The 27547-nt window shown below is 41.9% G+C and overlaps 3 protein-coding genes across 3 annotated transcripts in view; all 3 read right to left on the reverse strand.

Moving 5' to 3' along the window:
• Positions 1-8895: 8895 nt before the first annotated feature.
• Positions 8896-27547, reverse strand: part of LOC308308525 (protein NLRC3-like) — a gene marked incomplete at its 5' end in the record, with an annotated part of 121727 nt that continues 103075 nt past the window's right edge. The window contains one exon of the mRNA XM_080753936.1: positions 8896-8986. Coding sequence (XP_080610062.1) covers positions 8930-8986 — 57 coding nt within the window. The 3' untranslated portion in view covers positions 8896-8929. The remainder of the gene's footprint in view (positions 8987-27547) is intronic.
• On the reverse strand, positions 8993-11649 carry LOC308308418 (stonustoxin subunit beta-like; the record flags this gene model as incomplete). Its single annotated transcript, XM_080753836.1, has 2 exons — positions 8993-9522; positions 11556-11649. Coding segments are annotated over 2 exons (624 nt in total), but the record flags the coding sequence as incomplete, so codon positions are not given.
• LOC308308419 (protein NLRC3-like) lies at positions 19588-27446 on the reverse strand (the record flags this gene model as incomplete). Its single annotated transcript, XM_080753837.1, has 3 exons — positions 19588-20090; positions 20232-21554; positions 27401-27446. 3 exons carry the CDS (start codon positions 27444-27446, stop codon positions 19588-19590), a joined length of 1872 nt encoding a protein of 623 aa, XP_080609963.1.

Raw genomic sequence — 27547 nt, forward strand, 5'->3', positions numbered from 1 at the left:
GGGGGATATACTATAAAGTTTAATGACAAAACCATTAAATACTATTAAAAATAAACCCCAAACAGAACAAAACGGCAGTGGCAGTCTATCTACAACGGGAACACAAACACTATAAAATAGATATATTATAAACAAACAGAATAGTGACATTTACATTTAGTAGGCTACCTCTGTCTAATTAACAAATGAACGCAACCCACGTGGAGGCACAACACGGGCAGCAGTCTCTATGGAGCAGGGCCTAAAGTGACAAACAGACAGGTCAGTCTCAAGTGCAAATATTGTATTGGCTTCACCCATTACTTCCAATAGAAACCTACCCAGAGCATCCATGGTACACAACAACTCAACCTGCTACCACAGGGACAACAGAGGGAAATGCGCCCATCCTAGCTGTGGCTTTTATAGTGAGCCTAACAATCTGGGTAACAGGAAGAGAGGAGCTCTGGCCTGTCTCTCTACAGTAGCCCATAGAGGGACATTCCTGACTGGCTACAAGTACACAATTATGAGATATAGCTCTGGTCCATAGCGTTAGTGGAGTTCTCCCTAATAGTGTGGGGATTTAAGGGGAGCAAATGCTAATTCCGTGCAAATTTGTCTTAAAGCGCAACATTTTGCATAGATGTAGCTGAAGTAAATCAAAGTGGATCAAAAACTACATATTCTTTGTTGCGTTTGGGATTACAATGCAAGCAAAGTACTAGGCCTAAGTAGGCCTACATTTATGGTCTGGTTATGTCCATACATGTACAAGATGGTACATCCAAGTCATTGTAACGCCTTACGTTAACGTACACACTCATATGATGGGTACACGCAGGTTAGGTAAGCATGAACCAGCACATCTTTATGTAAGTGTGACTGGACAAATAGCTGTGGTCATTCTCACCCTTTACCCTATTCGTGGCTCTTTTCAATGTAATGATTGACAGAATGACCAATATAAGTAACACTGAATGTATGGTTTAGGGGTGTGTCCCTCCGGCGAGCTGACCGGTGGGAGCTCTGTCTCCACTGCTGTCTCTGTCTGTACAATAAACTGATGGAAGAACCTGATTACCTGCCTGCGTCTCTCGTCTCTCCTCTCTCCAGCACAAGGCTAAGAACTATGCACAGCAACTTCGTACTCATGAATTCAGTCTAATATTTGTGTCAGAACTCTCAGATGTAGGTGTTTTCAATACACTACATAGCCCAGGGCTTGCTCTAATGATTTAGCTAGGGCGCCCGAGCTGACAACCTTCGGGGTCGCCACAGCGGCCAAATCAAGTTGGGCTCCCATTGACTTTCTATACAGGAGGAAAATACCCAGAACAACTTTTTTTTCTGGGTATTTAAGTGGGATCTGAGGGGTCTAACTTGGGGTTTGTCATGATGCTGAATCCATTGCAGGCTTTTTGCACAAAAAACATTCCTTGGGCTAGAAATGGCCTCAGAAAACGATGCATGTATGGGTGAGCATTCATGTTCATGTTTTCTCGTGCTAATCAGTCTAAAAGTGCAAAATTTTGCACAGATTTAGCTCAGGGCATGCTCTAATGATTTAGCTAGGGCGCCGAGGTCGGCGACCTTCGGGGTCACCACAGCTCCAGAAAACACCCACAAAACTCTGAAAAGTGATGACTCATCACTTTTCATCACTAAACCATCGTTGTCTGGGGCCATTTGTAGCCCAAGGAATGTTTTTTGTGCAAAACAAATGCTTGCAGTGGATACAGCATCATGACAAACCCCTAGTTAGACCCCTCACATCCTACTTAAATACCCAGAAAAAAGTGTTTTTCTGGGTATTTTCCTCCTGTATTGAAAGTCGATGGGAGCCCAACTTGATTTGGCCGCTGTGGCGACCCCGAATGTCGCAGACTCGAGCGCCCTAGCTAAATCGTTAGAGCATGCCCTGGGCTACATCTGTGCAAAATGTTGCGCTTTAAGACAAATTTGCACGAAATCAGCATTTGCTCCCGTTAAATCCCCACACTATAACGCTATGTTCCTTTTAGACTGATTAGCACGGGGAAAAAAAACACCCTAAGGCCTCTGACTAACATGAATGCTCACCCATACATGCATCGTTTTCTGAGGCCATTTCTAGCCCAAGGAATATTTTTTGCAAAACAAATGCCTGCAATGGATTCAGCATCATGACAAACCCCAAGTTAGACCCCTCAGATCCTACTTAAATACCCAGAAAAAAAATGTTTTCTGGGTATTTTCCTCCTGTATAGAAAGTTAATGGGAGCCCAACTTGATTTGGCCGCTGTGGCGACCCCGAAGGTCGTCGGCTCGGGCGCCCTAGCTAAATCATTAGAGCAAGCCCTGGGCTACATCTGTGCAAAATGTTGCGCTTTAAGACAAATTTGCACGAAATCAGCATTTGCTCCCCTTAAATCCCCACACTATAACGCTATGTTCCTCTAGACCTCTACCTCCGTATTCTTTGGCAAAACCGGAAAACGCCGCCGTCTGGTCCGAAAATAACAAAAAACTGTTTCGCCCCTCACCAAACCAAAGGTATCAGTGGACAGTTGAAAGCTCACTCTACTTAGTGGACGCAGTCTGGGCCCCCCACCACACGCTTAAAATACATTTATAGGGCGAAATGAAAGAAACGTGTGTTTTTGTTGACAATAACAAATAGCTGGTATTGTAATGAATGAAACATGTGTGTTGTTGTTGACAATAACAAACAGCTGGTATTGTAATGAATGAAACGTGTGTAACATACCTGTTTCAAGGTGTGTCCACACACTGCATCATTAGTGGACTCCACAACTTAGATCTATAGATTCACACACATTCCCACTGATTTATAAATGACTGTAGTCTAGTAGCTCCACATGCTCTGTGTAGACTGAGGTATCCCATTGCCCGGAGGGACGGTTTGGTCACACCCTGATTGGCTAGTTGGTTGTTAGGCAGCACGTATTCATTCATTCATTCATTCATTCATTCATTCATGTTTTACACCACATCTGTTGTTCATTAAAAAAATATGAATGAATGAAGTTATACTAGTTTTCTTTTCTTTTTTGTCTGTAATTCTTAAAGGGTTCCATTTGTACGCTCTCAGAGTAACAGACCCGTAAGGTTCCATTTGGTTCCATTTGTACACTCTCAGAGTTACAGACCTAGGGATCCATTTTGTAACTGATAATATGACATAAATGTACCACTTGAACCGTCAATACTTAATAAACTTGACCTTTCACTCTTTACTTGTTCTGCTCTTTTTCCCCTCTGCACCAAACCTCTTTGCCGAAAAATAAAAGCTCACAACGCCTCTGCGAGAAGTTGTGAGCTTGTAGATTCTGCTATTTTTGGCTAAAGTTCTCAGAATATGGACACTAGGGTTCAAATGGTTAATGTAAAAACTGAGAAAAAAAAGTTCCTATCACACAAAGATTTGGAGGACCCCCTGTAGTAACTCTGAGGACCCCCTAAGGTTCCCGGACCCCCTGTTGAAGACCCTTGCTATAAAGCAACAATGTAACTCATAATATGACATAAATGTATTTTATTTTCATTATTTACAGGTGGTGACCGGAGACTAAAACGACGTGAGAATTGTTATAATAAACAGAAATTAAAACGAACAGATTAACGTAAATATTATATGTAAATATAATATATACTTACTTTACTTTACTTTATTTGTTTATTTAGACGGGACAATGCATATTAATGAACACTACATGAATGCAATGTAAATAAGCCGGAATTAGCAAGAATGCTAAATTTCATCCGTAGTCCCCACATGAAGACAAAACAATACATACCAACAAACAGTAACCCTACATTAGGAGAGGGCGCCTAATAACATACATACAAATACTATTTTTCCTGAACCAAGAAAAAACAACAAAACAACACATATTACTAACAGTACCCTACATTAAAAAAGGATAGTTAAAAATATACGTACATGGCATGAGCTGCACTCTTAGAACTATACATGGTCACAGGTTTGATTGTCAACTAACCATTTTTTTAGATTGAACTTGAAGGATGGAAATGACAAACAGTCTCTTATTGTTAGAGGTAGGTCATTCCAGATTGAACATCCCTGCACTGAAAGGGTGTTTTTTCCAAAAGCGGTTACCCGGTACGGTACTTTGCAATCCCCTCTAGTGATTGCTCTAGTATTGAGTCCTCTATCAGGCTTCCTTTTTATGAATTCCTTTAGGGGAGGTGGGCATAGACCATTTAGGGTCTTATATATGATACTGACCTGTTTAAAAACCTTAAAATTAGCGAAACTCAAAAAACGGTACCTCTGAAGAATATTACAATGGTGATATGAGTGGGGTTTCCTATCGAATATCTTAAGCGCACTCTTATATAGCTGTTCAATGGGTTTGAGAGTCGTTATACCTGCGCAAGACCAGTTTGTGAAACAGTACTCAATGTGTGATAGGATCATGCATTGGAGATACGATTTAGCAGCACTAACTGCCAAAAAAGGTCTGATTTGTTTAAAGTTCTGAAGGTTGAACTTGATTGTGTTTGTAACCTTTTTTACATGTTTTTTAAAGGTTAGGGTTGAGTCTAACATGACCCCGAGGTACTTGAACTCTGACACAAGTTCAAGTTCCTCTCCACCCAGAAACACATTTGATGATTCCATCACAACTGGTCTTTTGGAAAAAGCCATGCAGACCGTCTTTTTTGCATTCAGGAGCAGGCATGAGTCTGTAAGCCAGTCCTGAACGCTGGTCAGAACAGAAGTTAAAACCGTTGACACCTCTGCATAGCTCTTTCCATGAGTCAGTATAACAGCATCATCTGCGTACATCTGAATATGTACATCTTTACATACATCAGGTAGATCGTTTATAAACAGAGAAAACAGAATTGGTCCTACTATTGATCCCTGGGGGACACCAACCGAGCAAGTGTGATAAGGAGACTTGATGCCATTTATACTAACACACTGTTCTCTATTTGATAGGTATGATGTAAACCATTTGATGGCCTCTGGGGACAAGTTGAAATGTGTTAGTTTGGACAAGAGGACCTGATGGCTGACAGAGTCAAATGCTTTCTTGAAGTCCAAAAATACTGCCATTGCGCATGGGGCTTTGTTCAAAGCACACTTTAACTTTTCAATGAATAAGCAATTTGCTGACTCAGTGGAGTGGAAGGCTCGAAACCCAAACTGCATAGGATGCAGAGGGGTGTAGCCTTTGTCTAGATGTTTAACAAGAGACTTTACAATCCACTTTTCAGCCACTTTTGATATAACAGGTAAGATGCTTATGGGTCTATAGTTTGATATGTCCGTTTTTGAGCCAGATTTGAATATAGGTGTTATAACAGCAGCTTTCCACTGAGTTGGGACAGTGCATTTTCTTATGGACAGATTTACCAGATGTGTGATTGGTGCCACCAGAGAGTCAATATTTGTTTTAAGAAAGTTTGTGTCAAGCCCATGTGCATCTTTAGCTTTGGATGCTTTTAGTGATCTGACAATGTTTGTCACCTCGTTTTCTGTGACTTCCTCCAAATTAAAAATGGGGAGATCATTTTGAACAGGGCGTGGAACAAACTTAGAGGGTCTGAACAATTGTGTGATTTCATACACAGAGTTTAGAAAAAACAGCATTAGGTTGCTAGCAAGCGTGTGGGGATCTTTCACCAGGACATTATCTATTTTAAGTTCTAAGTTGTTATTATCCTGCTTATAGTATTTCCCTGTCAGTTTATTTATGTATTCCCAAACTTTTTTCCCATTTCCTCTGGCACTCTCTATGATGGAGATATAAAATCCAGCTTTAGCCCTCCTTAAGAGATTTGTGACTTTGTTTCTAGCATGTGTGAATAGCTGTCTGTCCGTTGTCCGGCCAGATTTTAATGCCTTTTTAAGCAGTAAATCTCTGGTATTCATTTGATCTCTGCATTTTTTATCGACCCAAGGTAGAGTAATTTTTCTCCCTTTCCTCTGGTTACCACCTCTGGTGAAAGATTCCATTACTCTGCCAATTTTGGAAAGAAGGATATTACATCCGGTCTCAACATCATTACATGAGTGTAAATCATCCCACTCAAGCCCTTGTATGGCGACCTCAAGGCTATGTTGCAGATGTTTTGGGATTGTTTTGACTATAGGCTGGGACTGAGCTTTGCTGAACGCCTGTTTTGAGAGTTTTCTGGAAAAGAATATGATGTTGTGATCAGAGAGACCTGTCACGAAGTTAAATGTTTTCGCGATTCTTTCCACTTTATTTGAAAACAGTAAATCTATCTTGGTTGCTGAGTGACTGGTTATTCTTGTAGGTTGCTCTATTAATTGGGTCAAATTATAGTGGTCTGTTACTAGTTTAAGATTTTTTCTTATTTTTTTATCGTCCCAGTTAACATTTGTATCACCAATTAGTATTACTTCTTGATTAAAATCACACGCCGTGAGGATGGTCTTTAGCTGGTCGTATACTTCTACTTTAGCTGATGGCTGACGGTATAAGCAAATTAGAGTGAATTTCATCTCTGTGGATAGTGTAATTTCTACACCTACACATTCGGCCTGGATCTCAGTGGGCCATACAATTTGCTTACATTGTAAGGTGTTCTTGATATAGAGCAAGGCCCCCCCACCCTTCCCAGTTACTCTGTCCCTTCTGAACACCTTGTAACCAGGCATGCTCACTAAGGCATCTGGGGATGACCGCTTTAACCATGTTTCCGTCAGTCCTAAACAGTCAATGTTAGAGTTTACAAGCAGATTTTCTAGTTCACTGTGCTTATTTACCATACTTTGGATGTTTAGATGGCCACAGAACAAACCTTTGGGTTTACATAAGGGGTCCCACACAGTTTTAGCTTGGTTTAGTGTTTTAAAAAATTTACATTTTCTGTGTTTTTTAAAAACTGGGTTTCTGTATTTTACCTTAGCCATAGGTGGCTTTGGGGGTTGCAGGTGAGGGGGGGACCGTGTTGTGTCATTGTCCAGAGCTGGATTATTCTTGCTGGTGGCCACCGGCCTAGCTCCGGTGCAGAGACTTCTAGACACGGTGGCCACCCCAGCTGATGATGATGATGATGATGATGTCCCAGATGACGGCCCAGCTCCTTTAATGAGACTTCTAGGCACGACGGCCACAGCCTCGGGAGCCTGCGATGTCCTTGGGCCTCTGTCCCGCTTCCTGGGGCCTCTAGGCACGGCGGCCACAGCCCCAGGTGTTGGTGGTATAGCGGGGCCGATGTCCAGCGGCCCAGCTCCTTCCAAGAGACTTCTGGGCTCGGTGTAGTCAGCCTCAGGAGCCTGCGATGTCCTCGGGCCGGTGTCCCGCTGCCCGGGGCCTCTAGGCACGGTGGCCACAGCCCCAGGTGTTGGTGGTATAGCGGGGCCGATGTCCAGTAATAATCAAAACAATCACAGCCTTTAAAGCAATGACTGTAAATAAGGACAGCAAAGAGTTTTAAATGTGATGTAAAGTGTGAAACACTCATCTAAAGTGTTGTTCCATTCCTTTTCTACCATTTGGAGTCCTTGCAGCCTGAACCCTCAAGCACTTACCAGCTGACGTCAGCAGGGGGCAGCAGTGGCTCAGGGGTAGAGTTGCAGTCTTAGAACACAGAGGGTTCCTGAAGGGTTCCCAGTTCGATCCCGGGCTCCCCCAGAGTTAGTGTGGAAGAGTCCTTGAGCAAGACTCTGAACCCCTAGTTGCTCCTGGTGAGCAGGTTGGTGCCTTGCATGGTTTCCTCCGCCATCGGTGTATGAATGTGTGTGTGAATGGGTGAATGTAATGCACAATCTATGTGCAAGGGCCTTGGATAAAGGCGCTATATAAATGCACTGTTACTGAACAAACACTCTACAGCAATGATTACTGTGTGTGTGTGTGCGTGCGTGCGTGCGTGCGTGCGTGCGTGCGTGCAGCGTGAGCACAGAATAACCCTCACTTCAAAAATATTGTTATTATTTTTTAATTAACACAATTGTATCAGCATTTAATGTAACTTTGGCACAATACAATAGCATTGTAAGATTTTAGTAAAATACATGAAAGGTTGGAAATAAATGTTTTACATTTTATAGGTAAAAAAAAAACAAGGATTTTCAAAACACTTCATTGGAGTTTCCATTATCAACAAAACTTTACAATATTCATGTTTAAATGTTCTAGACCAGATGTTCTGTGGTCTGTGGTCACGACCCCCAAAATAATATTTGAACTGGAGACCCCCCAAAATAATCATATATAATCAGGTTTGAACTGGGGACCCCCACCCTGACAAACTGTACATTTTAGGAGTTGACACATTACATTTGGTTAGACTCAGTTCCACGTTGCGAGGCGTTGTGAGCTTGTAGATCTGCTATTTTCACAATATTTGCCTCTTTGTTATTTGACAATTTGTCCAATGTTTGACCAGTTTATAGTTTCATTACTTTTAGAAGTGCTTTCATTGTCACTTCACTGTCATCTGGGGACCCCCTGGGGGTCCCTCTGGTGGTCCCCTGATGGTGGTCCCTCTGGGGGTCCAGACCCACAGGTTGAGAACAAACCGTTTCATGTCAATCTGAGAAATTTGTGCCAGAGACTCAATTTTTACAAAATTCCTTGTTTGAAAATAGCAGATCTACAAGCTCACAACGTGCCACAGTGTGGCGCGTTGTGAGCTTGTAGATCTGCTATTTCATTCATACAGTAAATGGTTAAAGTGGTTACTCTGATTTTGATGCTATATACATGAATGTTGCTGGGGACCCCCTGGAACCCCCTCAATGACCCCTGGGGGTCCCTGGACCCCACTTTGAGAACCACTGTATTCATGATCTATAAATCTGTACAATATTAATGTTTAAATGTGTTAGACACACAGAGCCCCCCCCTCCCCACACACACACCCCATCGCAATGGAACCCAAATCATATTGATTCTGTAAACAACCCCGCCAACCACCACACCTGTTCCTGATTATTACATTAGGATACAACACCCTGTATGTCTGTCCTCACACCCTGTCTGTCTGTCTGTCTGTCCTCACACAGAGACACAGAGGAGTTAGGCATAAACCCAAAGCCAGCATAGAGAGGTTCAGTGAATGTGGTCTGCACGGTGTAAAGGTGTCTCAGTGAGTCTGAAGACACTTCATAGAAGGACAGAATCCCACCAGGACAGTCCAGATACACTGCTACTCTGTTGGAGTCAGAGGGACGATCAGGAAGGAAAGTGGTCTTACTATTGTGTGCGACAATGTATCTGTTACCAGGGTTACCATCATTACAGGCCAGATTCCAGGACATTTTATTGAGTCCAAGCTGACATTCATCACCCTTTCCTTTCCTACTGATTCCTCTGTAGGTCACTCCTATATCAACCCCTCCACTCTTCTCTACCTCCCAGTAACAGCGTCCAGTCAGACCCTCTGTACACAGAACATTGCCCACTCCATCAAACCTGTCTGGATGATCAGGATATGAATGACGCTGTTTCACCCGAGTCGCCTTCCGGTTGTTCTCAGACAGAGAGAGGACTCTGTGTGCTGTGTTTGTGTCCAGTGTGAGACGATGTGAATCTGATGAGAAAACAACACAGTAAACATTAAAAACATCCCTCACTGAGTGACACGCACGCACGCACGCACGCACACAGTAACAATGTAATTATCAAGGTCAGTTGTGATGTTTTTTGTTTTGTTTTGTTTTGTTTTGTTTTGTTTTGTTTTGTTTGTTATTTGTGTTTTGTTTTTGAATTTTTTGGGGGGGGGGGGGGGTTGTTACAGAATCAATATGGTTTGGTTTCCATAGCGATGGGGGGGGGGGCTAACACATTTAAACATGAATATTGTGAATATTGTACAGATTTAAAGATCATTAATACAGTATAGTTCTCAAAGTGGGGTCCAGGGACCCCCAAGGGTCCCCAGCAACATTAATGTGTATAGCACCAAAATCAGTGTAACCACTTTAACCATTTAGTGAATACTTGAAAAAAAATTAGCTCACAACACGTTGCATCGCGATGTGTTGTGCACGCACGCACGCACGCACGCACGCACGCACGCACGCACGCACGCACACACACGCACACACGCACACACACACACACACACACACACACTTTCTAAACATGTTCATATTTTTCATACAGTAATTTAAAAAAATAGCAGGTCTACAAGCTCGCAGCGTGGCACCAAGTGAACCACTTTATCCATATTTTATACGTTGGCTATTTAACACATTTAGAGCTATAAAACATCTGTGTCATTTTAGATTAGATCTTTATATTTAGCAACAAGGAATGTCAGAAAACTCTTTTCTCCATATTCTAACTTCTTGTGATTTTACCAAAGTTAGCGCCCCCTACTGTACTTGAGCATACTACAGAATTACACAAAAGTACCTAAAGTAGCAGATCTACAAGCTCCAAACATGGCGTGAAGTGACGCGTTTGGAGCACAGATGTTTTCTAGCTCTAGTCTAAATGTGTTAAATAGCCATTGTGTAAAACATGGATAAAGTGGTTCAAATGAGTGTAATGCTGTATTAAACATTTTGCTGGGGACCCCCTGGAACCCCCTAAGGACCCCTGGGGGTCCCCAGACCACACTTTGAGAACCAATGCTATAAAGAACCATCAACCACTTTAACCCTTCATCGACTGGTGTCTCCCAGGGCTCTATACTTGGTCTGCTCAGTTTCTCCCTCCACACTCCAAAATAGCCGATGTACAAGCTCAAAACGTGTCGTAGCACGATGTGTTGTAAGCTTGTAGATCTGCTATTTACAATGAATGTTCACGTATTAAGACATGTCCAACATTGGGACGCAGGGTTTAAATGGTTAATGGTTCAAAGAAGGTTCTTTGAGGAACCATTTGTGCTTGTGAGCTTCTAGATCTGATATTTTTCCAGAGCCCTGAGGAACTCCAGTCAGTGACGTGGGTTTAAGTGTTTAACATACAAAATAAATATCATTAAAATAATGTTTTATTAATTAAAATCAGTTCCTGATTGCAGGTCTAATTAACCACTTGAACCCTGGTGAACCTATTCTGTATTCATAATTCTAAAACAGCAGATCTTCAAGCTCACAACACGTTGCAATGCAACAAACACGACAGACAGACGGACGTTGTGAGGTTGTAGATCAGCTATTTTCACTATATTTAGACAGTTCTGTTTTAATGCATTTATTTTTGGGGGAAATGTTCTTCATTTCAATACAACAATACATTGATACAAAATTTAAAAAGTACTGTAGTTAAAAAGTACTGTAGTTGTAATTTGTACTTTTTTATACTTGAGTATTTACTCAAGTAAATACTTTGTCCACCACTGGTTGTCAGGACAGAAAAGTGTCCAAACATGGAATAAATTCCTTCTCAAGACATTTCCTCACTAATGTGTTTGTAAAGATTTCTAGTAACACATTTCAAAAGGTTGAAACTCCCCTAGGGCAGCGGGAACAGCCACGCCCACTTTTCCTGCTCGTCACAAAGCCTTGTTTTGTGTGAGAATCTATATTTGTGGGAGCGTGTCAAATTAAAAAGTATCTTTATTAGTTTGTTGAATCCTAGGAGACACTGCTCCTCAGGAGTCCAGATCACCTGGAGGTCCTCTGGTTCCTCCAGAGGTCCTCCTGGATGGAGTGGAGGAGTGGAGCAGGACTAGGGTGCACCTCACCTGGGTAGAGGGGAGCATGAGGTCCTGGGCTGTTCCCCCTTTCCCCTCTATGGATGTGGTCAGCAACACCACACTTCTCAACACTTTTTATCTGCTGAATAAGAGCTAAGCCTGTTGCCACTTCACACACTGATTGAACTGTGTTTTAAATGGTCTCTCTAGGGGGTCCTGAACCCCAGTTTGGGAACCACTGCCCTGGAGGGGGGTTGAATTTCAAGGTTTTGGATTGTGTTACTAAACACCTTTAAATACATTGGTGAAGGTTTTTATAATATCCTCTGAATACAGGGAGGGAGGGGCCAACAGAGTATAAAACATTTATACAGTATAAAATGTCAATGTGACGGACAGACAGACAGACAGACAGACAGACAGACAGACAGACAGACAGACAGACAGACAGACAGACAGACAGACAGACAGACAGACAGACAGACACTCACATCTTGTAAGGAGTTCAGGTTTAATCCAGTGTTCTCCTGAATGATTCACACTGTAGGAAATAGAACAACAATGAATCAATGTCGGACTTTATAACACACTGTCTCCACTAGTGTAATGCTGTATTAAACATTTTGCTGGGGACCCCCTGGAACCCCCTAAGGACCCCTGGGGGTCCCCAGACCACACTTTGAGAGCCAATGCTATAAAGAACCATCAACCACTTTAACCCTTCATCGACCGGTGTCTCCCAGGGCTCTATACTTGGTCTGCTCAGTTTCTCCCTCCACACTACAAAATAGCCGATCTACAAGCTCAAAACGTGTCATAGCACGATGTGCTGTAAGCTTGTAGATCTGCTATTTACGATGAATGTTCACGTATTAAGACATGTCCAACATTGGGACGCAGGGTTTAAATGGTTAATGGTTCAAAGAAGGTTCTTCTGAGGAACCATTTGTGGTTGTGAGCTTGTAGATCTGATATTTTTCAGAGCCCTGAGGAACTCCAGTCAGAGACGTGGGTTTAAGAGTTTAACATACAAAATAAATCTCATTAAAATAATGTTTTATTCATTAAAATCAGTTCCTGATTGCAGGTTTAATTAACCACTTGAACCCTGGTGAACCTATTCTGTATTCATAATTCTAAAACAGCAGATCTTCAAGCTCACAACATGTTGCAATGCAACAAACACAACAGACAGACATTATTGTGAGGTTGTAGATCGGCTATTTTCACTATATTTAGACAGTACCACCTGACATAAGTGCCGTTTCCATAAAGCCACTTTTTGCGCATTAACGGCTTATTCGCAAAATCTTTTTATGGAAACACTTCAAAATGCGAATAAACTTTCATTATCCGCAAAAAAAAATTATCCGCTTGGAGGAGGTGGATTTTGAGGCTTTATCGAATAAACTAAATGCGCATTTGTGAATGGAAACGGGTCAGACAATAAATGCGAATAGATTATGACGTTCTGGGTCCATATCGTCCTCCAATTTAGCACTTTCCTCTGCCGCTTAACGTCCGTTAGTCCACAAAACAAACCGGTTGTTTGTTACACACGGAGTGACACGGACCGTGTGTATATTACTCCCGTTTTCACCTACCGGAGTCAAGCCATCCGTGGCTAACCCTTCCTCATCACACGCCAAAAGTGGCCGATCTACAAGCTCACAGCAGCTCGCATCTGCGTCTCCGCGCCGCATTGTGAGCTTGCAGATCGGCCACCTTCCAGAGAACGCTGAAACTTGCAGGATGCGCACTGTGCAGCGACGCGACCGCTGTTTTCCCGGTGAACCTGAGCGCAACGGTGGGGGCGCCGATGATGATGGAGATGTTAGCTTTATGTAATGAGAGGAACTCTTGCCAATTTCGTAAGAGACTCGTCGCGAATTGTAAGATATTTGGGGCCATGATGATTGATAACCCCTTCTTCCCACTACTAGACAGCGACCGAGTCACAGCAGTCAGACGTGCAGTGCTCAGGTTCCGTCTGAAAAAATCTTCCCGATCAACTAATGCGACGTCGCTAATTCGAATGACACCCGCAAATGGAAACATGCTAAATTCGCTTTGTCTTAATGCGTATTTCTGATAATTCGCTTCCCTAATTCGAATACGTTTATGGAAACATGGCTACTGTTCTGTTCCTGATGATATCACACGCACGCACGCACGCAACACAAACAACAGTAAACAAATGTTTCAGGATACAGATCAAGTCGCCTCCATATTTGACAAACTATCATTATGTATATTAAATCTATGTTAGAATATAGGACACTTTCACTGTATATTGAATCTATGTTAGAATATAGGACACTATCACTGTATATTGAATCTGTTAGAATATAGGACACTATCACTGTATATTGAATCTATGTTAGAATATAGGACACTATCACTGTATATTGAATCTATGTTAGAATATAGGACACTATCACTGTATATTAAATCTATGTTAGAATATAGGACACTATCACTGTATATTAAATCTATGTTAGAATATAGGACACTATCACTGTATATTAAATCTATGAATAGAACCATGGATCATATAGGATCAAATGATCATCTGGCTCTAATTGTCCCAGAGTAAAGACTGAACTGGTAAAAACAGTGTTTTGTTTTAGTGTCCAAACCTCATGGAATGACCTACAGCTCACACTAAAGATCTGTTCTCCTAGAACACGGTGGGCAGTTTTTATTTACAGAGTTCCATACTGACTTTGATAAAGTAAGCCAAGCCAAGGGCTGAAACTTGAAACACACTCTAAACATATATATATTTTTAATTTAATTATATACATTTTTTCATCTAAAAAAAGAAAAGAAAAAGAAAAAAAAGAAAGAAAGAAAAAAAGAAAAAAGGTGAAGCCCCCTCCCACCTGGCCAGCCAGTTCAACATTGTAAGGGAAACACTGCACTAACCAACTTGGACACAGTCCAAGTCTACTCACTTCAGAGTCTCCAGTGCAGCAGAGAGCTTCTTCAGACCAGAGCCTCCTAAGTGGCTGAAGTTCAAGTCCAGCTGTTTCAGATGGTTGGGGTTGAAGGTCAGAGCTGAAGCCAGAGAAGAACAGCCTTCCTCTGTGAGCCCACATCCTGACAACCTGCAGAGAAATCCATATTTAACAAAGTGCTGTTGATGTTCAAGTAGAGATCCACACAGAGAGAAAACACACTATTTATTTACCTCAGGATCTGCAGTCTACACTCTTCACTCTTCAGTAGAGCAGAGAGTTGGTCCAGTTGTGGTTCCTGCAGGCAGTTGAAACTGATGTCCAATTCTCTCAAATGGGAAAGATTAGATCTGAGAGCTGAGACCAGGATGTCAAATCCTGTCTGTGTGATGTGACAGCCAGCAAGTCTGTAATTAAAGATTATTATACATATCTGGATTGATTATCAGAGTTTTGGAGGAGGGACCAAAGAGATGAAAAAACAGGCAGGCATGAATAATGTGAAATAAATCATGGTAATTTTCCATCAGGAAGCTAACTGTATGACGTCTGACATCATATATGTCTTATGTTATAGACCAGGGGTTTTCAAAGTGGGTGACGGGGCACCCTGGGGTGCCTCAGAATTATTTGATGATATTTGGAATTCAGCAATATCACAACATTAACACCTTCTAAGCCTGGTCGTACTCCCTCGGACTTCCTACTGGGTCCAATCAGCCACACGTCTATTCCCGGACTTTTGATATAAATGATAATAATCAAAAAAAAAAACATCGGCCATTCTACTCTGTGTCTTTTTGGAGCTATCTGAAACGGTTAATATCCTCTCACACTCATTTTCTGGGGCTGGGTGTGATACTCGTAATATCCAGCAGGCCGCGCCGTTGACTCACATTCTGGATGGATGGGTGTCCAGGAGTGGCCTCATACTCTCCACAGTGTTGAAACTCGACAAGAAGGACAAACAAGATGGCTGGTCTTTGTCTCTGTTCGTGGATCGCGGTTTCAATCACGTTCGGGCGCCGCTTCTCTATCGCTCCTTTCCCTGCTTCGCCGCACGTAAACGAATGGAATTGATCTCCCCTCCGCCTCGCCAAAGTAAGATCGCCGACCTCTGCAGGATGAATATGTACGCTGTATCGAGCACTCCATTACGTGTTGTTATCATGTGGGCTTTGTTTTTTTAAAACATGTTTGTAAATAAATGGCTTATTTCTTCGGCGCTACCTCTGTTCAGAGGGCTTGCAACGTGTTAATATCACTTCACTATGTGAACACCTGATTTGCACTGTAGATGAGTTATTTTTCCATCTACAGCCAACTCTTCACCAAAAATAGCCGATCTACAAGCTCACAACGTGTCACGTTGTGAGCTTGTAGATCGGCTATTTTTTGGTGAACCTTCCCCCCAGAATAGGGATGCTGGGGTTCAAGTGGTTAAACGTCAAGTATAAAGTTATTTTCAGTCAGTTCTGATGGAAACAGATATTTCTCTGTGACGTAGCCTACCGTATCTCAGGTGGAAAGATGTGCATATTTGCATCACTTATTCTAAAGATTCAAAAAACTAACAGTGTAACTCAGGGGTGCCGTGGATGAAAAGGTTATTTACAGGGGTGACCTGCGTCAAAAAGTTTGAAAACCCCTGTTATAGACCACATGAGACTCACAACATATGTCCACATATGGGCATTCCAAGTTATTGGCTTAATATTGATTATATTAGTGATCTCCATAGTCCATATACAGTATGGACATATTCTTGTTTCTAGTCAGTGTGGGTTACCATGATATCAACCTTATTGACTAAATGAAACAGACAACAGACTGCTGGTGCTGGTGGGCTGGGGAACCAGCAAACCTTCCAGTCTGTGTTTACACCAGTTTGACACTCAATGATTGTGTAACTGGACGTGATAATTCCCTAGCAGCCATGATGGATCACATATTGTATTTACTGTACCGTATCATTGTGATGTGATGCCAGAGTGAGAAACTAACCAACACAAACTCTGACCGTATCATGATTCTAGTCAGTGTGGGATACCATGATGTCAACTTAATGCACTCTACTCTTATTATAATAAAACAATAAATAATAAAACAGAAGTAACCTAAATCATGCTGGTTAATTAATCTGACCTCAGTATCTCCAGTTCACAATGTGGACTCTTTAATCCAGCAGAGATGAGTTCCATGAATGAATCCTCCACGTCGTTATAACTGAGATCCAATTCTCTTAGATGTGAAGGATTAGAGCTGAGAGCTGAAGCCACAATTTCATAATCTGGCTCATCGAGATCACAGCCAACAAGTCTGTAAATGAACAATACGTAAAATCACATATTAGATCAAGTTCATGTTCAAAGAAAAAAAAACATGCCCAAAATAATGAACTATCAATGACTATCAACCTCAAATATGAATCACATGGTGAGGGATATGTGTACTCAACGCAGCGCCAAAAGCGTTTCCACTTAGACCAGGGGAGCCAAAATGTGAACATTTGAACTGGTTGTTGGGTGTGTCTTTAATGGTTATTTTATGTTCATAGGAGTTTTGTCATTCTAGGGTCAAGATCACTTGACCTTTGATGTTCAATGTTTTGAGGACAAAGAGGTCAAATGGCAGGACAGGAAGGTCATCAAATAAAACAGTGATTTAAAGTCCACAGAAATAATGAATTTAACGCTTACTGCCATTACGAGTATACTCGTTAATTGATGCGCGCACAAACACGCAGTCTCACACACACACACACACACACACACACACACACACACACACACACACACACGTACGCACACACACACTCACACACAGTCAGACACATGTGCACACACAATTTGTATTTTTTAAAGAAGTAAAAAGAAAGAAAAAAAAATAAAATCGGTTCTACACGGCGGCAGAACCGCTTAATGTAATAGGGTTTACTCCACTGTGGAGTAGAAGTAAATGTATTGGAAATAGGACATACTCAAGTAAACTAGCCTACAAATACCTCAAATTTACTTAATTACTTTACACCAGTGGTTCTCAACCATCTCCAAATTATTTTGGGGGGTCCCCAGATGATTAAGTTAATGTGCAAAGTTGTTTTCTCACTCAACAGTAAACAAACCAACATAAAGTGTATCTACAAATTTCTAAAGTGACAATTTAAGGACCTTTTAATACTCTAAAATGACAAATTAAACATTGGCCAAATTGTCAGTGGCAGGAATTGTGAAAATAGCAGATCTACATGCTCACAACGCCTCATGTAGATCTGCTATTTTCACAATAGAACCGTGTTATACAAAATGTAATGCCTCAACTCTTAGTGCTCGTCAGGGTGGGGGGTCCCCAGTTAAATATGATTATTTTGGGGGTCACAGCCTGAAAAGGGAACCACAGAGAACCACTGCTTTACACCACTGTCTACAGCAAGCATGGTTCCCAAACTTTTTAGCCCGTGACCCAAGAGGATGAGAGGACGCGGTTTATTGCCTTTATAGCCTACGTTGTCATGTCTTGGTGTTTTTTTTTTTGTATATTCCTTATGCCTGCGTTGTTTTCACCACAACACACCATCATGACGCACAGGGAGAGAGAGATGGACGACCATCAAATGGGTGTCCATTGAAAGTCATTTCCTCTCTAGACGGTGCGCAGAAGCGTATTTCAAAACAAGAGCCTTTCTTATACTATCGATCATTCAACACGTTTATTTTGAAATTGTACTGGAAATAGAAGTAGCAAGATAGCCCCTATACTTCATGCCACTAATGTCAGAGCCTAGAGGGCTCTGCGCGCACACACACACACACACACACACACACACACACACACACACACACACACACACACACACACACACACACACACACACACACACACACACACACACACACACACACGTGTTTGATTGACGTCTTTAATCCACATTAATTGCTCCGCACAAGTGAGCGTGTACTTTTTAAAAGACACATGCATGTGTGCTTGTGTGCGGACGTTCTTCAAAGACTCTGTGCAGACTGTAAGCATGGGTATAAGATGTGCACTGCATGTACAATGTCTTTATAATGATGTTCTGATTATCACACTGATAGCCAGGGTTGTGGTATTGATACAGGTGCTGTCCCGATGACACTCTAGATCTGGTGGTCCCCGGACCACCAGATCTCTATAAATGTGCCGAAAAGAACAGATGTATAAGCTGTCGACACGCCATGATGCAGTGCGTTGAGAGCTTTTTTTTCCCAGCCGTCCACGAGCACACAGAGAACTGCTGTAATGGAGCCGCGGTGGCTAAGACTAAGATTTTAATTGCCCTCTAGTTATAGACGGTTGAACTAAATACAATATTTAAGGTATTTATTATCTTAGTTATAAAAGGGCAATTCAAATGTATTAATCTTTCTCTTTTACTGCCAAAGCTTAGCTAATCATCTTGTCTGTTCAACGCCAGCAAAACATTAACCTTTGAGATTTTATAGAATAACATCCCTCTATTATTTCCATCCGCTCAGTTTTTTTTAAAAAGACGCCTGCAGGTCTTTTAGTGTCAAAAGAAAAGTGCAAAGATAGAGCCAGTGGAATGTGGCTTGCTTTCACCCAAAATCAACACATAGCAGATAAAAGTAGATCCAGGGCCTCAAATATGAAAAGGAAATCTTGTGTGTGTGTGTGTGTGTGTGTGTGTGTGTGTGTGTGTGTGTGTGTGTGTGTGTGTGTGTGTGTGTGTGTGTGTGTCACATGACTTCAGGCTGTGTGCACGGTCATTGCTATGACAACTCACAGCCCTCAGACACCCACCAGCTGTTCCATGGCTCAAATCAGGATTTGACGAGCGCTCGCCGTGGCAGTGAGCGAAACGTGACGAGCGCTCGTCATAGGCAGTGAAATAGTTAACAGGAATATGCTTTATTTGCACATACACACTATACCACCAGTCACTATTTGAGACCTGATTATTATTGGACATTTTACATCCACCATCATTTCTACTTATAGTGTTATGTGTGATGGTAGATTGATTCTCTTCTAATAGGTTTTCTATTCACATGAATACTAACCGAGCCTTTCTGGTGTTCCTCACAGCTGGGACCAGTCTGGATTTCCCCCACAATGCTGATGTTGTGTATTTGTGCAGGTCCAACTCATCCAGAACCTCCTCTGACGTTAGCAGCATGTGGGCCAGAGCTGAACACTGGCTCTCAGACAGTTCTGTCTTTGATCTGTCCCCTGACTCCAGGTACTGTTGGATCTCCTGATGCAGTGAGTGGTCGTTCATCTCCATCAAACAGTGGAGGATGTTGATACATCTGTCAGGAGAGTACCTTTGATCATTCATCTTCTTCAGGTTGTCGATGACTCTCTGGATGCTCTTTGGACTGTTCTTTGTCTGACACAATAGGCCTCCTAAAAGACTCTGGTTGGACTCCAGTGAGAGGCCATGAAGGAAGCGGACAAAGAGGTCCAGGTGGCCATTCTTACTCTCCGTGGATTTTTCAAAGGCTTTCTTCAGGAAGTCATCCAGGGACATTGTTTCTTCTTCTTCTTCTTCATCCAGGGACATTATTTCTTCTTCTGCTTCTTCTTCTTCTTCTTCTTCCTCTTCTTCTTCATCCAGGGACATTATTTCTTCTTCTTCTTCTTCTTCTTCTTCTTCTTCACCATCATTATCTTCATCTTCATCATCACCTCCCAGGAATGTCTTCAGTACCTTCACATTCCTCTGTGTGTAACAGTGGAACAGGTAGACTGCAGCCAGAAACTCCTGGATGCTCAGATGAACAAAGCTGTAGACCTTTCTCTCAGATTGAACAGTCTCTTCTTTGAAGATCTCTGTGCACACTCCTGAGTACAGCGAGGCGTCTTTCACATCAAGACCACACTCTTCCAGGTCTTCTTGGTAGAACATCATGCTACCTTTGTCCAGATGTTCAAACGCCAGCCTTCCCAGCTTCAGAAGAACCTCCCTGTCAGCCTCCATGAGCTGCTGTTGATTCACATCATGACTCTCATAGTACTTCTTCCACTTCCTCTTGGTCTGAACCCACAGGAAATGGCTGTACATCGCAGTCTGGGTCTTGGGCAGATTTTCTGTCTCGTCTGTCTTCAACATGTCCTCCAGAACGTTAGCAGTGATCCAACAGAAGACTGGGATGTGACACATGATGTGGAGGCTCTTTGATGTCTTCATGTGTGAGATGATTTTGTTGGCCAGCTTCTCATCACTGAATCTCTTCCTGAAAAACTCCTCCTTCTGGGCATCTGTGAACCCTCGTACTTCTGTCACCAAGTCAACATAGGCAGGAGGGATCTGATTGGCTGCTGCAGGTCTGGTAGTTATCCAGAGGAGGGCTGAGGGGAGCAGATTCCCCTTTATGAGGTTTGTCAACAGCAAGTCCACTGATGATGTCACTGTGGCATCAGTGACGATGTCATTGTTGTGGAAGACATCAGAATCAATGTCAATGTTCGCGAATTTCAGCCGAAACCTGCTTTCATCCAGACCATCGAAGATGAAGCCAACCTTCCAGACAGCGAGCTGCTCTGCTGTGACCATCTTTAATTCTGGGTGGAAACGATGAATCAGTGAGAGAAGACTGTGCTGTTCATCTTTGACCAGGTTCAGCTCCCGGAATGAGAAGGGAACCAGGAGAATGACATCTTGATTTTCCAAACCTCTTGCCCAGTCCAGAGTGAACTTACGCACAGAGAAGGTTTTTCCAATGCCAGCGATGCCCTTGGTCAGAACTCTTCTGTTGGGTTTATCTCTGCCAAGGAGGAGGGGCTTAAAGATGTCACAGCATTTGATTGGTTGGTCATGAAGGGTCTTCTTGGAAGCTGTCTCTAGCTGCCAGACCTCATGTTGGTTATTAACGCCTTCACTCTCTCCCGCTGAGAGGTAGAGCTCTGTGTAGATGCTGCTGAGGGAGGGCACTTCAGTGATGTATGTCACACGATCAAGACGGTTCAAACCAACCTTATAAACCTTTAAATACTCCAGCGGACTCACACCTGTTATGAGAAGACAATGAAGACATGTTAAACATGTTAAAGTTAATTCATAACTTTACATCAAATATACAATACCTTTAAAACTATTTCTTATACCCTCCAAAAAAATCTATAATTCGTATAGAAATAGGGGGGAAAAAGCTAAATAAATGTATATGTTAATCATCAGCATTTGGACATTGATTCAGGAACACGATGTGGACATTTAGTCTGATGATGCGTTCTGCTATTTAAACATTTCATTAATTCATATGAAATGTTAATTTGTGTAAAATGTGTCCTGTCTTACTTTGTTCACTTGTGGTTTGACTGGATGTCTTCTGTTCAGTTGTGGTTCTGAGTCTCTCTCTGTGGAGATGAACACAATATAATATAGATAATAGATAGTTTAATAACTTATATTATTTAATTAACCACTTAAAACCTATGTACTTTTTCCTTCAATGAATAGCGCCGATATACAAGCTCAGGAAGTGCTGTGATGCCATGTGTTGTGAGCTTGTAGATCTGCTCTTTTTTTCCATTCCAACATCAAACAAGAAGCGCAAAATGCCTTTCAGACAAGGCCTTACAGACAAGGTGAATGGAGGACATTGGAGGTAGTGGTCCCACTGTACTGGATGTAAATAAAAATGTGACTGTGGTGAGATCTGATTTATTTAACCACATCTAGGTGAACATTCAGACAAAATAGCAGATCTACAAGCTCATGACATGTAGATGTAGCAGGGACCCCCACTGTATATTGTAAGAAACTGTGTTGGAGAATAACCTTTTACATAGATTTCATAGATGGCTTCATAGACTTGTTTGACATTCATTATCATGTTTATTAATATGTTGGATTCACGTTAATGTGTTTTCAGACAGTGAACCTTTTTACTGTCATGCTCTTTTTCCCCTCTACACCTACTCTCAGAAAATAGCAGATCTTCAAGCTCATGTTCCCCATCACACAAATAATTGGCGGACCCCTGTAGTAACTCTGAGGACCCCCTATGGGTCCCAGACCCCCTGTTGCTGCTCTATATACTTCATTGACATTTCCCCTCTAAAAGGCCAAATATATATCATTTAGGGGGTCCAAAAGGTCAAATACATATCATACAGCGGTCCTCGCCAATTCAATTTTATTAAAGTGCCAAATCACAACTAATTGTCTCTAGACACTGTCCATGTAGATCAGAGAGCCCATCTTGTCCCACCCTGACCAAGCAGTGTCAAAGCTCTTATGCTGTTCATTGACATACTGTGTGTGTGGAGGTCCACGTTCATTACTGAAGTTAATCAGTGCTCCTTTAGAGAGGTCACTCTTCATGGACAGAAGGCTGTTTTTTTTTTTTTTGCTGCTTCTCAACGAAAGAGCGGTTAGCTTCGCTCAAAAAAAGGTATTGCAGGGATGTACTTCATTTCCCTACTGGCTTGAGCCCCCTTTGATGTATATGTGTGCACCTGCCTGTATACCAGGATTCACATACTGTGTATCTGGAGGTTCAGATTGGGTTTTGATGGATGGATGGATGGATGGATGGATGGATTGAATAGTAACACGAATAACAGTACAGGTAATTTAGTCAAAATGTTTCATTCTCACAGCATTGCAGTTACAGGAAGATGAAGAAATAAGAAAGAAATAATATCACCACTGAAATGTACCACAAATACAGTACAATACAAGTTGCAGTGATAGATAGGTAGATATATTCTGTGGTCGTTGTGTAGTCATTCTACAGTTTACGACAGGTTACAAAATTTGGTGTAACACCGGGTTACACGGTCATCTATTGGCGACAGAAGGAGAACTTATTTGTGCAAGTCTTAATTGTTTACATTAATTTACGCGCAAGACATGGTAGGGCTTGAGAGAAGCCCTTTAATAAGGCTGTGGAAGGATTCACACTATTTTTGGATTTACTGGTGAAAGGATAGATTAACATCATTACATTATCCACGTTGAAGCTGAACACAGCCACGCACAGCTGACAGCTCCACAACACTCTAGTAGGCTGCACTCTATTTTATGATTACCAAACTTCCTTGCAGGTGGGTTTTAATGGTCGGTAACGGAAAAAGTAACCTAACAAGTTACTTTTTTCAGTGGGTAATGTAGTAACGTAACAGATTCATTTTTAAAGGCAGTAACGATGTAATCTAACAAGTTACTATAAAAAGTAACAATACCCAACACTGTGTGTTACATATAGATACAGGTTCACAGGTTAAGGTAGGTTAATTATTCACTCCACACATAGTAACGTTCAGTCAATAGGTAATGATTGGACAGGGAGGGCACACTATTATAATACTCTGTCTTGTTTTGTAATAGTTTGCACGCTGTGCAACACGTGTCATGTTATAGTGTTGTGTATAATGTAATGGATTGACATACTGTGTGTGTGGAGGTCCAGGTTCACTGAAGACAGGAGGATTTCCTTTAGAGCGATCACTCTTCATAGACACACAGCTGGGTGTTGGAGACTCAGCTCTGGGTTGAACACTTCTGGAATCATAATAAATGTTTATACGGTTAGCATGTGAATGAAAATGTCACTTTATTAGTTTAGTATAACAGAGTGAAAGGTCTTGGGACGTTGAAGCAGCAAAACATGCAGACAGTCAGTCTGTATAGTGCAGCTTCACCACAGAACAGCACATAGTGATTTGTAGCACTTCATTCACAAACTGTACTCATAGTCATTTATAATCTATAGTAATTTATAATCAATAGTAATTTATGATCTAACTATTAATTTACAGAATCTGTCTGTCCATCTGCCGTCTGTCCGCATGCTGACATCACTGATGCAGTATACCATGAAAAATGTTGCATCTTGTCTCCATCTGTCTGCCTGTTCAGTCAGTCAGTCAGTCAGTCAGTCAGTCTGTACGCATTTTTACAGTCTATTGGTTTCCCTTGTCACTGTGACATCACTCTGACATCATGCTCTGATGTCACTGTGATGTCAGGGGAACCACTCTTAACACATGGGCTGCTAAGGTTTCTAACATTTCTAGCTGTTGCTGCTGCTGCCGTTCACTCACGCTTTATTTTGAAGAGCCTCGGAAGCTTCGTGCGTGTGCACATGAGTGTCCACTGACGATTGAGGAAGATAATCCCTTTGTTTACAAACGCTCGCGAAACTAAAATCCAAACGGGTGCCGACCATCGAGGTAAAGTGTTGCCGTGAAAACAATCAGATCTCTGCTTCCCTGGCGTTCTTTTCACCTCATTCATAGATAAAGCCCTTTTTATGTTTGAGCCTAGAATGGAAACCAATGCAACCAGCCTCCGCCATTTTCTCTCTCTCTCTCTCAGCTACGGGGTGACGTATGGACCAGCGTCATTCAGAGGGCATGCAGCATGCACGCAGACCTGTCCCAGTTAACCCATTGTTGACTCGTTCAGGGACGAGACAACTCCTTTTTGCAGGGTGACATCTAGGGGCCGTATCTCGTTACTGAACGAGTTTGGCTTCTTGGGTGTTAACAGAATGAGTTTGCTGCTCTGACCTCACGCTCTGGCTTGATGTGCCTTTTACGCCCATATATAGTCGACAATGTGATGCCATGGGCATTCCCAGATCACACATCCTTGTCCGTTTTATGCCCATATATGGAGAACCCTGTCCCAGTGTCATCAATATTAAGGGCATATCTGGGAATGCACATATATGGGCATGACATGCCCATATTTGGGCATTCCCAGATCACACTTGCAAATTAATTACGTCCTTGTCCGTTCTATGCCCATATATGGAGATCCCTGTCTCGATGTCATCAATATTAAGGACATATCTGGGAATGCCCATATTTGGTAATGCCCATATATGGGCATGTTCTGCCAATCTCAACAGATGAGATTGGGTATACATCACTGGCCAGATAGCCAAGAATTGGTGTGACCAAGGAGGCGTCTTAATAGTATTAAACCGTGTAACCACCATGGTAACAGCGCCGCATGCTGAAACAATGCCCAAATAATGTCTGTCTGACATGATGAAACAAGTGACCACATTTGGAGATGACATCACAGACTGGCCTGGACACGGAACACCATATATGGGCATAAAAGAGAGCCAGACAGACAGAGATAAGAGATCTCCATATACTGTATGGGCATGAAAGGGACACAGACAGACAGACAGATGGATGCAATGGGTATTATTGCACAACTGGATGTCAATGGTAGTTATTCTGCCGAAAGGGCACCGGTCTGTGTTCTCCAACATTAGTTCTGAGACTCCTCATTCCTCATATACTGCACACCCCCGGGCACAGGACTAGTCAATAGTTATGTATAATCTATAGTCATTTATAATCTATAGATAAACACTGGACAGAGTGGACACACCGTTATTATACTATGTCTGACTATGTAGTAACTTTGCACACGTAACCTAGCACAATACTGTATAGGAAGATTCACATCACACATTGACATACTGTGTGTGTGGAGGTCCAGGTTCACTGAAGACAGGAGGATTTCCTTTAGAGCGGTCACTCTTCACAGACACACAGCTGGGTGTTGGAGACTCTGCTCTGTGGAATCATAATAAATGTTTATACGGTTAGCATGTGGATGAAAACGTCAGTATAGTATAACAGAGTGAAAGGTCTTGGGTGATTTGAGTGATTTGTAGCACTTCATTCACTTCTGTACGCATGCTGACATCACTGATACTAAACAGTGTTGCCACCATGGTAACAGCTGCATGCTGAAACAATGCCCAACATCACTGACTGACATCACAGAGGAAAACCATAAATGGGCATAAATGGGTGAAACAGTCTGCCTGCTGACGTCACTGATATTAAACAGTGTCACCACCATGGTAACAGCGCCGCATGCTGAAACAATGCCCAAATAATGACTGTCTGGCATTTTTTTACTCGTAAACATTGTAATTAGAAAGTATATCCATAAAAGCTTTTGGAAGCTGCGGTGATTGTAATGACCCCCCCACCCCCAAAAAAAAGAGTGGGGCAGTGGGGGTCAAAGTACGAATGTCATTTTTTTGGCTGTTCTCAACGAAAGAGCGGTTAGCTTCACTCAAAAAAAATGATTGCAGCGATGTACTTCATGTCCCTACTGACTTGAGCCCCCTTTGATGTATATGTGTGTATCTATAGGTCCAGATTGGGTTTTGATTGGTTAATTGATTGATTGAATAGTAACATGAATATTAACAGTACAGGTAATTTAGTCAAAAGGTTTCATTCTCACAGCATTGCAGTTACAGGAAGACAACAAACAAATAAGAAAGAAATAATATCACCACTGAAATGTACCACAAATAGAGTGATAGTGATAGATATATTCATCATTCATATTTATCCATATTGTGTTACATATATAGATACAGGTTCACAGGTTAAGATAGGTTAATTATTCACTCCACACATAGTAACGTTCAGTCGATAGGTAATGATTGGACAGGGAGTGCACACTATTATAATACTCTGTCTTGTTTTTTAATAATTTGCACACTGTGCAACACGTGTGTCATGTTATAGTGTATATTGTAATGGATTGACATACTGTGTGTGTGGAGGTCCAGGTTCACTGAAGACAGGAGGATTTCCTTTAGACCGGTCACTCTTCATAGACACACACCTTGGTGTTGGAGACTCTGCTCTGGGGTGAACACTTCTGGAATCACAATAAATGTTTATACGGTTAGCATGTGAATGAAAACGTCAGTATAACAGTATAACAGAGTGAAAGGTCTTGGGTGATTTGAGTGATTTGTAGCACTTCATTCACAAACTGTACTCATAGTAATTTATAATCGATAGTAATTTATAATCGATAGTAATTCATAATCTAACTATCGTCAGATCGTCACTTCCGGTGCGCTGGTACAGGGGCAGCACCGCGACACAGCAGGTCATGTATGCCTTGTTTGTTTGTTTTTTGTCCGTGTGCCTAAGTTATGTTGTGAGTCGTTATATGTAAGGATGTTAAAGATGAGGGCCGTGGAAACCTGTGGATA

Source organism: Nannobrachium achirus, assembly GCF_963921795.1.
Source record: "Nannobrachium achirus genome assembly, chromosome: 23".
Classification (NCBI taxonomy): domain Eukaryota; kingdom Metazoa; phylum Chordata; class Actinopteri; order Myctophiformes; family Myctophidae; genus Nannobrachium; species Nannobrachium achirus.